At 47.0% G+C, this 14,141-nt stretch overlaps 2 protein-coding genes across 4 annotated transcripts in view; both read right to left on the minus strand.

Moving 5' to 3' along the window:
* cnn2 (calponin 2) overlaps positions 1-1,661 on the minus strand; it is a 7,166-nt gene extending 5,505 nt beyond the window's left edge. The window contains exon 1 of the mRNA XM_019877938.1: positions 1,501-1,661. Coding sequence (XP_019733497.1) covers positions 1,501-1,554 — 54 coding nt within the window. The 5' untranslated portion in view covers positions 1,555-1,661. The remainder of the gene's footprint in view (positions 1-1,500) is intronic.
* Positions 1,662-7,738: 6,077 nt separating this feature from the next.
* On the minus strand, positions 7,739-13,908 carry crsp7 (cofactor required for Sp1 transcriptional activation, subunit 7). 3 transcript variants are annotated; one of them, XM_019877954.1, is made up of 3 exons: positions 13,215-13,908; positions 12,204-12,278; positions 7,739-9,600 (listed from the first exon to the last, which is right to left on the minus strand). In XM_019877954.1, the coding sequence occupies exons 1-3, from the start codon at positions 13,284-13,286 to the stop codon at positions 7,951-7,953; spliced, it is 1,797 nt and encodes a 598-aa protein (XP_019733513.1). In that variant the 5' UTR covers positions 13,287-13,908; the 3' UTR covers positions 7,739-7,950. The 3 variants fall into 3 exon arrangements, with proteins under 3 accessions (XP_019733513.1, XP_019733514.1, XP_019733515.1); XM_019877955.1 differs by lacking the exon at positions 13,215-13,908 and adding an exon at positions 12,664-13,202; XM_019877956.1 differs by lacking the exon at positions 13,215-13,908 and adding an exon at positions 12,467-12,638.
* Between the last annotated feature and the right edge of the window lie 233 nt (positions 13,909-14,141).

A 14,141-nucleotide genomic window follows, 5' to 3' on the forward strand; every position in this document is an offset into this window, starting at 1 on the left:
GAGAGAGAGAGAGAGAGAGAGAGAGAGAGAGAGAGAGAGAGAGAGAGAGAGAGACTTTAGAAATGTTCTACTGTAGCATTCATGTGTTGGGTGTGCCTTTGCACAGGGTAAATCATACGTTGGGGCACTGCTAAATCAAGGTACAACTGTATTTACTGACAGTGATGCCCTCAAATGTGCATGTCCGCAATGCCCTTTTTGGGGGGGGGGGGATTTATTGAACGGGGGTGGGAGTTAATCAACACAATGAGTTCTCAAAAGCAGGAGCTGTTGTCAGCCACAGCTCAAACTCCGACACTCACACAGATGTCAGTCCGCCCGGCCTGGGCTCATAAAGGCGCGTATCCAACACAGACACAAGATGATGCTTGCGATGTTTTTTTGTGCATTTATGTGTTCAATAATCACTGCACGTTACAAACATGCATGACTTTAGGCACCCTTTTTTTTCTCTGACTGTATATTAGGCTTAAATGCATTTGAATTCCTTCTCAATGCTGCTGTGTATTTCTTTTAACTTTGCTGTTGTTTATCTGATGGACTGCGTCTATGTTTCTGTCAATCCAGGGTATGTACTGCATTCATCTCTATATCAATCGATCTCTCTATCTCAAATGGCAAGTGCGTATTATTGGTACGATTCAATAAGAACGTCTCACAGGGTGGCAAAGAAACGCTATCTCCGGGATCGACTTTGGTATTTTAAGTGGATCCGGATGCTCGGGGTGGGGGTCGGGGGCGGGTTTAGCACACTTTCTCCACACAAACGCACTATTTTTCTCCAGAAGTTTCCAACAAGCGAGGTCATTTGGGAGACACATTCCACACTATGTCGTCATTGAAATGCATTCGCCGAGCAAACAAATATTAATAATTACGATAAAGTAATCGTGAAATAATGTGCTCACCAACAAAAGTAAAGAGCTGGACTTTTAAATGTTAAACGGTAGAACTTTCCATGAACTCTTAATGGCAAGAAAACTTTAATCGGTCGGGTCTAATGGCCGAATCGCATGATGCGCTAATGTGAGTCGCAATGCGGACGTGCAAATTTGTGCATAGGCTCGAAAATATTCGAGAGTGATTTGAAATCTGCCACACGGACACTTCTTTGCGCGAGAGAGGGAGCGACAACGCCCAAAGTCTGCTTTGAACAAACTCCTGCGCGACTTGTTTAGATTTTTTTAAAGAGTTTTTATGGTTGCGGCATTTTCAAACTGACCGAATCATTATTGCAACATACTCGCGCATCGATTTTAGCGAGTAACTTGATTTTTTAAAATGGGTTTCTTTTGTCTTATTTCTTCTCTACCAATAGTTTCGGGTGCTGTGGCGACTTTAGTTTGCCACCCACCTCAGCCAAAGTGGCGCATCAAAATGGAGGCTGCGCAGCCGTGGGTCTCGAGAAGAGCGCAAAAAGATGCAAAAAAAAAAAAAAAAAACTTTCAGGAGACTTGCATCGATTTCGTTTCGACAGCCAAACAACAACTTTTCACGTACCTTGTTTCTGACTTCCGCGGTTAAGCCGTAAGAAGGACCTCTGTTGAAGCTCATCGTGAGATTTTGGGCGTCAAACGGTTGAAAATGACCCGTTGGCGAGTTCAAAAGTAAGGAAAATAACTTGGCCGCGTCCGGAGGCTGGACGAAATGCTTCCTTTTCTCTTTGACGGCCGCCAATTGGAAAGCTCTCAGGGCTTTGTCCAAAGAGTATGACTTGGAGAGACAAGAGAGTTCCCACCATGCTTACACTTTGTGGCATTTCTAGAGGACACTGAAGGCACCGCTGTTCTACAAAACCGGACCGTTGATTTGATGATTTTTGTTATGTTTACAAGAAAAATAGATCATCATCGAGCATCATATTATTTGATTGGTCCAATTCAACCACTTTTTTATGAGATACTACTTCTGTATTTGTCATGTTATGTATTTGGCTGTTTGGCTCCATGATACTGAAACACGCACAAAAAAATATTTTAAATTGTTGCTGATAGTTTTTAAAACTAATCAAATTAACAGATTTTCTTGCAATACTAATTATTTTTTTGTATTACTCTGATTTGAGAAACGGGCATTCAAATCAATGCTAATGTGTGCACGGTAGTCGCTGCTCCGCTAACTGGTCAAGAGCAAATTTAGCTCTATCTATCTATCTATCTATCTATCTATCTAGCTATCTTTATAAAGAGAGAGAGAGAGAGAGAGAGAGGGAGAGAGAGAGAGAGAGAGAGAGAAATAATAATGCAAGTAACACCCAAATATATCTGAGGCGGAGGTCATGTTTTTGTTCATTTTGCATCACCATTCTGATGTTCTACACTGCAGTATCTGTGATGTTGAATGTGTTTGTAGCTTTAGAGGCGGTCCTGGCCTGGCTGTTAACTAGCTAAATATCAGTTGAGGCAATCAGTAAGCCATCGAGAAATGCCGTTTGGTTTTTGACTGTATTTTGTTGCCGTTTGTAATTTAAGACAGTTGCGCTTTGGACTTCCGCTTCTTTGATTAAATGTGAAATGATCGCATATTTTGGACATTCTCCGTCTTGTACACACTCTTTCCTCCTTGCTGGCACTACTTGCTGTGGAGTAATTGAGAAAAATAAACAAACACGCAAAGTACTACGTTGAAGTAAGAAAATCCGCAATCCGATGAACCCTCATAAAGGGAAATGCAAGACGGCGAAGGAGGACTATTTCTTCATAATGACAACGGTCAAAGCCTGCTGCTCCGTGGACTTGCCACCGAACAATAGGCCGATGAAGTCGACACGTGCAGAAGGCGGATATATCTTGCCTTAACACGCACTCTTCGTCAATCGATCCCAAAATCCTTCCCCCTCTTTAGTTCGTTCGGTGCCGATTGATATGAAAAAGTCCATATATGGAAGGAAACTTCCCGAATTCCTGAAGGGTCGGACTCGGTTGCCCGGGGCTGCCTCCCTGCTCAGCTTCCCAGAAAGTTGGACTTCAGCAGACCCACTTTGTCGCACGTTCTTGACTCACTGTTGTAAAAAAAAAAAAGAAAAAAGAGCGCATCGAGCTACCGAGCTGACGTAATGTCGGCGCCACATCTGAAATTCCCAAAGTACAGGTGGCGACATGAATATTTCTTCACAAGACACGAGCACAGGTGGCAAACCACTTCACTCTACTTTTTTTTTACAAGTATACACTAGGCACACATACTTGCGTGAAGAAAGAAAAAAGACGAGTAAGAGTTGAAGGACTGTTTTGATAACTTCACAAACAAAATTTGAAAAAAAGACGTGATGGAGGCGGTAGTTAACCACTTTGAGTTAATTGGTATGAATTATGTATGCCTTACAAAAACGTATCCGGGGGCAGCGGCGTCGCCAGACATTTTTCAGTACGATGGTTAAAAGGCATAATGACACAAAAATCCCTTAGGTTTGTTCTTTCTTGTGTTATGAATGTTGGGCGAGATTAATGCTATATAAGTGTAAATTGTATCCGTAATTGTGCATAGAGTTCTTTGATTTAATGTATTAGATTCATCTTAAACGATTTAATGGGTGGTTCCAGTAATATAGCATCACGTCATTGACAAATTCACTTTTTATTTCATATTAATGATTCAGGAGACGATTTTTTTAAAACCATTTTTACTGCGACTTTTAGCCTACTAAGTGACATATGATTTGATTTATTTTCATTTATTCTTACGTAAATGGTCTCGTGTTATTTCAGAAACGTGGGCTTGCTTTCATTTTCGGGTATGTGTGTCCAGGGAGTTCAGTCCAGGCATAGAAAGTCGATACAGGACTGACTGTCTCGCCTTTATTGTATATTGCTAATTGGTGTCAAAATCATTGGTATGCACCACTCCTCTCCCATCAACAATATTTTTTCTAAGGGGCAGTACACTCATTTGCTCATCTGAGCTTTGCATGCCACTGATTGTATCTCTGTTCATCTATCTTAGCCAGTTACAAAGAGTGACAGGCAGCACAATCAAATGCTCATTCACTAGATTCCAGAAGGTGCCTCATTAATGAACCTGTTTTTCAACTTGTGTGCTATTTTGCCTTGTTTCCCAAACCCTAACCCCAGACGACTAGGGTCTTTTTACTTATTTATTTTTGATCAGCGCGTTGCACAATTGAACATCCAGCTGTCAGTGGTGTTGCGGGCACGGTCACTGATGTAGAGGCTTGAGTGGAGCCTCACTAATACTGTATTGGCATGTCAGGATGTTTCTGCACACGTGCAGCCGCTGGCGACGTCATCCAGGTGTGCGTGCACAGGGCTGACTCAGAGTAAACACCTGCCGGGAAAGTCATGACCCGGTGTCTGCGAGAGGCAGACGTCAGCTCATTGCCTAATAGAAGAGAGTGTCACGCGAGCAACTTTATTTTCAGACTGCTGACATTTTGGAGGTGCTGAAAGCGGTTGGTAGACGTCAACTTAAAAAAAACTGAAGTTGTGGATCCCTTACTTGTGAGGCACAAGTACTAGTATAGTCTTATCCTCACTAGAAAATTACTAACTCAAAAAAGAAAAAAAATCACTCCTTGTGCCACTTTTGGCCTACTAGTACACAATTCCATCTTACTACAAGGTTGAAACTAGTAGGCATGTTTCACAGACTAGGAGCCCCCTGGACTCGACTAGTAGTTGTCTGACTTTGTGCCAGTTATCCTACTTGTGTAGAGAAATGCAATACAGTTGTGAAAAAAACATTATTGTACAAGTGCACCAAGTATCAATGAGCACACGAGCAATACCTAAAAATTAGGCCAGTATCGGCCAAATACTGACACCTGCTATTGGTACACACCCATCCCGATGCAAAATTCTACTCATTCACATTAAAACTCTTCACAACGAAGTGACATCCGATTCCACTAGTTAACAGAAAGTGGTTCACTTGTAGGACGAGTAGCACACGGTTGTCAACTTGTTCTGTTGTAGTTACATGTACTTGTTCGAAATGTCAACAGAGGAGTGAACAGGTTTACTAGGTCAAAAGTGGCACTAGTAGTGGTAAAAGACACAATAGTTCTGTTATCCATCGTCCAAATTGCTTATCCTCACAAGGCTAGCGCACTGAATTATCTTACTTGTGAGGACCAAGTGTGTACTGGGACATTGACCTTTAGCGGGATAAAGGATCGAAGAGCCATATTGGGCGTTTAGCTTTCGGTCACAGTACTAGGCCAACAGCGGCACTAGTAATGGAGAGAACCCCCCCCCCCCCCCATTCTCTTAGTGCCATGAATTCTCTTACGAGTGGTGAGCATATTTCATCTGTGCTGTATGTTACACATACGGCATATTTGACAATAAAGTTGTACTTGATACAAGCAAATGGAGCTGGATGCTGGCCATCAAATATTCCAACGGTTTTCCATTCGTCTAAACGGAGCAAGCGCACCCCCTTGTGGACGAGTTCATACCACATTTCAGAATACAGTACAGTACTTCCAACATTCAACGTTGCTCCTTCAATCACATGACCGTAAATTCTCAGAATCCTACGGACACACAATCAAACGGCCGAGATGAAGAATTAGATCATTTTATTTGTCAAACAATTGAGAGATGTTAAACACTGAACAAAGACGCCCCAGTCAAAACTACAGAAAACATTCTGAACATTATCAATCTGGTGGAGCACTTTTATTGCCAGCTGTGGTGTGCACTTCTTCTGCCTTCTGCGTTTGCAGCCTCACAAAAATTCTGTGTACCCGCCCCACCAAAAAAACAAACAAACAAAAAAAAACCCCCGAAACGATGCATATACCAGCTTCACCCTGATCACAAGATTCAGAGCTCTCGACAAATAACCCGGCTGCAAGGTCAGGCCTTCGCACGCGGAAGCAAATGCAGATTTTCAATTTACCAAAGGCACATTGGTAGGGAAGAGTGAGCAAGTGCACCAGCCAAAGCGACGTGTGCAGGGATGATGGTGAAGGATGAGTGTAAAGGGAACACCAAATCAAAAATGCTCTGCCTCTGGGCTCTCTCGCCATCGCCATTTTGTTTGGCTTGACAATTGACAAAATGCTACAGGGAGTTGAAGTTACAATCTCAAAAGCTGAATAAACCACCAGTACCTGTTCCGGGATGCATTGATTAAAGCCTATCTGGGGGGGATAAAAAAATAAATAAAAAAAGATTATGAGCTCCATATTAATTACAGCGGTGCCTTGAGATCCTCTTTCCCTGTTGCAATAAATGGAAATAGTTTTAATCTGTTGCAGGCCCACGATAGAGCCCCCCCCAATCCCATTTTTTAATGTGTATTTTAGTTAAGGGGGAAAATAGCTCCCTGTAAAATTGTACTCTATAAAAACATACAATAATGACAAATGTCAAGAATTAATCTGTTTTTGTCACAGCTTCTGCTTCAGTTCTACGGTCATCACGCTACTCCTTGTTGTCTGAGCCTGGATGCAAATACATTCATATGGCTGCCACGTCAAACTCAGCAGTCAAAGTACCGTAGTTGTTCTTCATGGGGGATAAAGACGATGCATCTACGTGCATTGGGTTAACATGTCAGATTTCAAAGGTTAGGCTATGTGGTTGTCTTCAACGCATGTCATTTTTTTTTTTAATTATGAGAGTAAACTGGTTGAAGAGTTTTCTTAAAAACAAATGACTAATTCTATCTGCCGAACTGCAGCTTGTTGTGAAGTGAGTCAAGTTCACAGCCACCATGTAGCGCTTGTATCAACTTTGCACTGAAAGCCAAAAAAAAACAACAACAAAACACATTTTAAAAAGGGGCATAGTACTCGTAAACTGGGTCACACGTATTTCAAGGCACCGTGTATCAACTTTGCACTGAAAGCCAAAAAAAAAAAAAAAACAACAAAACACATTTTAAAAAGGGGCATACTACTCGTAAACTGGGTCACACGTATTTCAAGGCACCACCGTACCTAAACTCGGAGCGATTTCGTAACCCGCAACATACAGTACTAACTTTGTGTCATTTCTGCATTTGTAGGATCAGTAGAAATTCGGCAGTAGTTTGAATTTACAAACTTGAAAGCAAATTTCCAAAACACACTTTTATTTCGGAGTCGGAGACAACGCAGTAATGTGAAGAAGTATGGAATGTGTCGCCCAAAGAAAGTGATGACCAATTTAGACGCAAATAAGAAAAAAAGGAAACAAAAAGTTCTTGAAACATGGTGGGAGTGACAACACTGCGACAGAACTAAAAAAACAAAACAAAAAAACAACAAAAACAAAAAGGGGGCTGGGGGGTATGGAAGAAAACCAGGATGTTTTGAAACATCACAAAGGAAGTCCTGTAAAATGTACAAGCCGAAATAAATAGATGTGTACATGACAAGAACCCTATAATTTACTCTTTTATAATTCACATAAAGCTTGTGGTAACCGCCAGTACTTGAGACGAGAGACGGGTTCATATTCTCGAACATAGTAGTAGATCAACACCAATATGACGGCCTGAACGGGACAGCTCAACACCAGCCCACCCTCATATTGAACCTTAGATGGTAGAAGTCAAAAAAGGTCAAGGGGAAGGAAAAAAAAAAACCAAACAAAACAAAACAGGAGCAGTAACAACCCTGCGAGCCTCAAATCTCGGTGGCGTTTCCTGCTACTCGGCCTCATTTTGCCCTCTTGTCTGTCTTCTGCGCTCGTAGCTGCAATTTCGGGGGCCTCCAACTTTACTGTGGCTTTCAGCTTGAAAAATAAACACAAAAGCAGCCCTTGGTATCACAAACTCAAATATTCTTTTTAATTTCTCATCTTTTTTTTTTTTTCTTTTTTGGTACCAAAATCTCAATCACAGATAGAGGAGGAGCCACGGGAGAGAGGAGGGAGCTGAGCAGGTCTGGACTTGGCCAAACAAGATCCTACATGATATCATCTATGTCGTCGGGAGACAGGCGAGGGGGGGACAAAACAAAAAACAAAAAGAAACAAATGAGGAGCTGAAAAAGAGCCCTCAGTCGAGGCAAACGTACGGCAGGATATTCAGCTTGCTTTCGTCCCCGTGAGGGTCCAACGATATGCACTCTGTCCAGTCATACCAGGTGTCGTTGGTGTCCAAACAGCCATTGACCCCGGGCCAGTGCCGGTTGTGTATCCTGTCCAGGTCCTCGCCCTCCACGTCCCGGCCGACGCCCGGTAACTCCGCCGCCGGGCTATCGGCCCGCAAAACGTGCATTTGCCTCGACTCCTTCACTTGCCGTTCTTCCCTTTTCAGATACTGGGCCATGAAAAAGTGTGCGCTCGGGGCCTGCACCCCGGACGAGGTGAGCATGTTGCTCTGAAGGTTCAAGTAGGACTGGATGATTTCGTTTCTGGACAGCTCCTTCCAGTTTGTCTGGTGAAAAGGGTTGGGGGTGGGGGTGGGCCCCGCCGCCGTGGCCGTGGCCTGCGGCGCAGCGACCTCAGTTCTCCGCCTGGGCTCGGGAGCGGGGGCTTCCTCCGACTGAGAAGGCTCTTTATGGATGAGGGGCTTGATCTGACGCGTGACGGGGTCAAACGTCAGCCTGCGTTCTTTTAACCGGACTGGCTTCGTGGGGTCCTCGATTTTCTGGCCGTCCAAGTTGACAGAGTAGTCTCGAGAGCGGTATTTCCTCCTCTTATGCTCCGAGGCGGAAGTCAGCGAGCCGTCCGCGTCCTCCCAGACAGCCGCGGCGGCTTCGGCGGCGGGCCGGTGGACTTCCGAGTTGTGTTGCGGGCGAGGGGGAGCGGGCGAGAGCGAGGGGGATTCCAGTTTGGCGGCTAAGTCTTGCGGCGGGCAACGGGGGGGCACCTCCGGTGAGCTCGCCCAGTGCGCCGAGGACCTCTGGGAAGAGTGAGCGCTTTGAGCCGAGGGGGACGGGGGCCGGGTCAGAGGCGATGGCGAATCGCCGGACGAAGGGCTGGGGAGCGACGCGGGCATTTGTGCGTGTGCCGCGGAGCGCTTGCTCGCGGCGTCCTGCTTTGCGCTCCTCGGACTGGTGGAAAGGCCCCGGGGGCTTCTGGCGGGATAGGGCCCGCCCCCCACCCCGCCGTCGTCCGCCCTGGCCTGCTGCTGCATGACGGCGACCTTGATTAAAGACGAAGTGCTCGGGAGTTTGGCCAAAGCGGGCGAGCTGGGCCGAGGCTTGACGGCGTTGACGGGAATCCGGCCCATTTTCTCATTGTCAAGGTGCTCTAGCCGAGATCGGTCGGGAGACGGGACGACCTCCTGGTCCGGCGGGGCGTCCGGGCTGCCTGCGATCCCGTTGCTGGGCGGCGGGGACGCAGAGTTGTCGTAGGGAGGCAATTTGGACATTTTCTCCGGCAGGTGCACGCCGCCGTCTCTGTGCTCCGCCCGGCGCTTGCGGCCACCCGATTTTTCGGCCTTCGGCGAGTACGTGTTGTGAACGTCGTTTCGGACTTTCAACTCGGGGACTCCCTTCGCCGGCAGAGAGATGTCGGGCGGCGAGGCTTCCGTCCTGCAGGGGTGAGAGCTGCCATTGGTGGAGCCGGGAGCGCAGGCGACGGCGGGCCCGGGTTCAATCAGCTTTTGCCAGTTTCGCAAGAGCTTCTTGGCCCGCTTGGCGAGGTCTTCGTCCTTGGTCTTCTTCCGTACATCGTTGATCAGCTTTCCGAGTCGGGTTTCCTAATGCAAATGGGCGTTAGGGAGAAATCTAAACTCGTAATGACCACATTCCCACCGCACGGCTCAGTTTTCCTCACTTCGGTTCGGGGCGGCTGATTTTGCGCTTAAGAATCACGTTGCATCAGTCGGAACGGGGCAAGCTAACAAGCAGTGTGAGGACAGTCATCTCATGCATATTAGCGGTTGACTCGTCTCCATTTTTTCTTTCCTTGCCCACCTACGATGCCACGAGGTGGGACCAAAGCCCGGTCTCAATATGAATCGGCAACAAAGAAGTAAGCTCTAGTTTAGCCTGGGTTGTAACGGAGAGTCTTGGCCACGTGTGCTTGCGCAGCCGTGTTACGCGACTAGGAAAACAAGTCATTAGTAATGCGGTGACTTTAAAGAGCTGACATTCTACCATGATTCCAAATATCTATACATTTTTGGGATCACGGTTAATGGGATATTTACCGTTAAGAGTCTTAACTCATCCAGCATTTCCCTCCCGTCGCCCTCTACAGACATCAAGTACGCTTTTTAAGGGGGAGGGTCAATACGCTTGTTAGCTGTACTGACAAACGCAGCCCCGGAGATGGCAGTGCAGCGCTTTGGATTTGCTTGCCATCAGCAGCACATTCGGTCGGTGCGAGAGAGAGAAACGGCAACAGAGTGTAAGCTGGACAAGTTTAGGCACCGCGCACTACAACTGAGTACCTCCACGTCTAGAATAAAGTATAGGTGGGCAAGGTATCTAGTGGAGCGTGTGTGTCGTGACCATGAGAAAGGTCGATGGCGTTCATTGACTGAATGACAAATGCCATCGACGGTCGACGCGGGCCACGCGCTAAGTCGGCGTCGCTGTTGGCACGTTTCTGAGTTGTGGCTTTGCCGTCAAAAGCTCTTGCTTGCTCTTTTGAGTGGGCCTTCACTTATTCCTCGCTTATCTACTCGCAAGATACTCTTCCCCCGCTTTTGCAGTTTGAAGTGTCACAAAGAAACAAGATCGGCGTCCGAGTCAGGCTGGGCCATGTGGCTGAAAAGTGTAGCGGGAGCCAAGTGTGTCATCGCAGCTAGTAACCGTCTTCTTTCTTGTCTTTTCACTTTTCCAAATAAGGACCCAGCGAAAAAAGGCCGAATTGGGGCCATTTGATTGGAATATTTCACCTTTAATACACGCCGAAGAAAAAGTGAAAGAAACTGGTCATTCAAAAGATTCAATAAACTCCGAGGCCGATCATAGCGGTGGATAGAGATGATCATAGATTCGGATTTTTTTTTTTTACCCCAAACCTATTTAAGATGAGGAAAAACAATGAAATAGATCGAAATAAAAACAAACCAATTGATCAAAAGACAAAATTAAATCAGGACGAAAAATACCATCCCAAATATCCGGTAGCTAATCACATGTTCAAAGGAATGTGCAGTTTTTCTGTGGCGTGTCATGCGCAATGTTGACATGCGTGCTCCTCCAGCACGGCACCCAAAAAGCTTTTTGCGCAGGACGTTAAAACCGTAGCATTATCGTCGATATGTGACATTAACTTTCAATGCAATCGTCGCATCGCAAAAGCACCCTCGCCAACTCTCTTGGAGTGCACGGATTAGAGTTGAGCACCCGCCTTAGGATTGCTTTCAGCTGGCTCATCGTTGCCCTTAAGGACACTCGCCTGTTTCGGCGCGACGCTGAGTATCGGAGCCGGCCAACTCCAGAGCTAGCGCGTCAACGACAGGGACTCCTCGACTTCTACTCCACGTATCCATGCTTCTTGATTCTCTGACGCGCTTGCAATTGTGGCACAAATCTCACATCAGATTGTAGCCTCTGCCAACAAGGCACCCAATGCCGGGGTTTGTTTCTTGATTTTCTTTCTCGATCTAAGATTCGATCGACACCTTTTCGACTGACATTGATCGCGCGATAAATATCGATTCTGATTTACCCACTCTTCCGCTGGACACGTTTATGTACAAAATGTTACCTTTCTCTGTTGGTCAAAAATGGGTGGTGTTAAGCCAACTTTTGTTCTTCTCCTGATGACTAAGAAACAGAAAAGGGTAGAACATTCTTCCTGGTAGAGAGTCTCCTCTCTTTTGGTCATTCAAAAGTAAAAAAAAAAAAAACTTCTCTCGAAAAAAGGCTGACATGATTGGGATTTCCGCTTTGAAAATAGCTGGCAGTGAATTCGGTTAATCGAGGCTATGATCCACATTTGGGGGGTCAAGTACTCACTGCATTTCAGTATCCGAAGCACCCACAAATAGCCGGCCCGGGTGACTGCATTTACTTCTAAACACATGGCCGTTGGCCTCGGGTAAGTAGACGCATTTTGTTTAGTGGCGACAGGCGGCGAAAGGACGCAAGAGAACATTAGTATGCCTGTTTGTGACATTTCTAGCAGGGTATCAGCAGGACCGGTGAGCAACTACCAGTAGTTTTAAGTGACTCTTGATGGGACCGGACCGACTTGGAACGGCATTTGGGGCACTCGAACCCCGAAGTGCGTGGTCCTGCTTGTGGGAAAGTGTTCATCCCGAGTACAGCCGTGCCAGGACGATTGGGCACTGTGCAGTAGAAAACGGGCAGAATTTTGCGTTGAAAAAGTGTGCATTTCTCTCACCTCAAGTGCTTCTTTGGTGATAGGATACTTCTCAAGACAGGTAATCACCTCAAGTACAACCACCATGTTGCATATCTGCAATAAAAACAATTAGCATTCGTTACTCTTCAAAAACGGTGTGAATTAGCACACGTGTAGAATCGAATGCCATTTATTTTAGATAGGCGCTAGGTGGACAGACAGGCTGAATTTCGGGGAAACTCATTTTACGGTAATTGCAGGGTGTGTAACGGGACAAGTTAGCAACGACCAATGGACATTACCTTCAAGGTAATAAGAGGGTTGTTGAAAAGTACTCAGCAATGTGTCAACCGAGAGAAGGGGGAAAAAACTTGACTGAGGCAAACATGAAGGCGAACTAGCGTGTAAAGCAAGAGGCAGTACGTCGTTTGTTAAAACGAAAGGAGACGTTGATTTTTTTTTAGAAAGCCAAAGCCAACCGGCGTGCGCGAAGATTTACCTGCGTTAACGCTAGCCGAGCGTGCTTAATGCTACCAAGTGGAGTCGGAACAGTCGCTCTTGTCTAGCTAGCGTCCCCGAGCTACGAGTTCGCTAGCCGCAGCCGACGCTTGTTTAACGGGGAAACGCGAGCGTCTTGCGCTCGGCAGCCAAACTTTTGCCCGCTCGATGTATTTGGACGATGTTTCCGAAACGTTCGGGTTCGCCGAGGGCGCGTCTATTCGTATTATTCCGCCGTGACGCTAAAAATGCTACTTCCGAGCTTTGGCGTTAGGGTTAGCATGCTAACGGACTCGGAGGGTCTAAGCAGGCGAGGGGGACAGAGCCAGCCACTGTTGCTAAATTAGCTTCCGAGCTGTCAACTCGTCCCTTCCGTTTCGGACACATTCGCCATTGCCAGTGACAACCGACGACGGCGGGCCGCGCTGCTTTTCGAGCAAATGGCCACGAACTGCCAACGTGAGAGAGTCGGGAGCGTGTGCCGGATTGGCATGTAAACAGGCTAACGTTAGCAGCATCCAGCCCCGCGATAGCCGTTTTAGCTTGACTCACATTGCTCTGACTGTCGATGGCCTGCAGCAGCCGGTCCCTCATCTGCTGCGGGGTTGCCGAGACCGTTGTCATTGCCCGGAGGATGGAGGGAGGAATCCTCCAAAATGGAAACCGACAGACAATCGTGACTCAAACGCCGCCGCGGTGACTCAACGGACGTCCGCGCAGCATTTTTTCTCTGTCGCCTGGAAGGTAGACAAGTCAGTCTCCCCCCTCCCCGGTTGGGATCATGTATGTGCTGCGCTGTGCTGTGTGGAGCACGGGAGGATTGCTGCCTGCCTGCCTTCCTCGGCGTGGTGGTGACTGGCGAGACTCACTACCAGCTGCGGGAGCTCTCGACGGCCTCGCGGTGCATGCTGGGCGCTCGTTTTCTCGCTCGCTCGCTCGCACGCACGCTCTGACGTCCGCGCCGCCGACGCCGAGGAAACATCCGCACCACGCGTACCCCCTCGTTCCCCGGCCTGCCTCCTTTGTGCGCCGCGCTATCCGGCCCCTCTTGCCCCACACCCCCATGTGGCTCAAGTACACGTTAAGTGGATGTCCCGAACAAGTGAAGTCACAGGTGGCAAAAAGATTCCGCGTTTACTTCAAAAGAGAGCCCGTGGTCAGACAACCTAGTTCAAGTCGAAGCACCGATCGGACTCCTTCAGAGGTGGCATTCGTGCTCAACACTGACCTTAATTGGAAGGCGATGCCAAAGACGGGAGCGAAAGTGAACTCCTGCTTCGACTCTACCGACGACGCCAAAATACTCACATTCTGAAGTACAGTACCGCTACTTGTGTAAAAAGAGACTCCAATCAAAGTGGAAGTACCTCTTTTAACCCCTTCATGGGCGCGGGTAGAAGAAAAAGCCTTCACACTCTGTCCATAGGAAGAAGTACAAATACTTGCGTGAAGAAAAAGACGATTCGACTCCTTCAGAGA

Source organism: Hippocampus comes, unplaced genomic scaffold (genome assembly GCF_001891065.2).
Source record: "Hippocampus comes isolate QL1 unplaced genomic scaffold, H_comes_QL1_v1.1 scaffold317, whole genome shotgun sequence".
Lineage (NCBI taxonomy): Eukaryota > Metazoa > Chordata > Actinopteri > Syngnathiformes > Syngnathidae > Hippocampus > Hippocampus comes.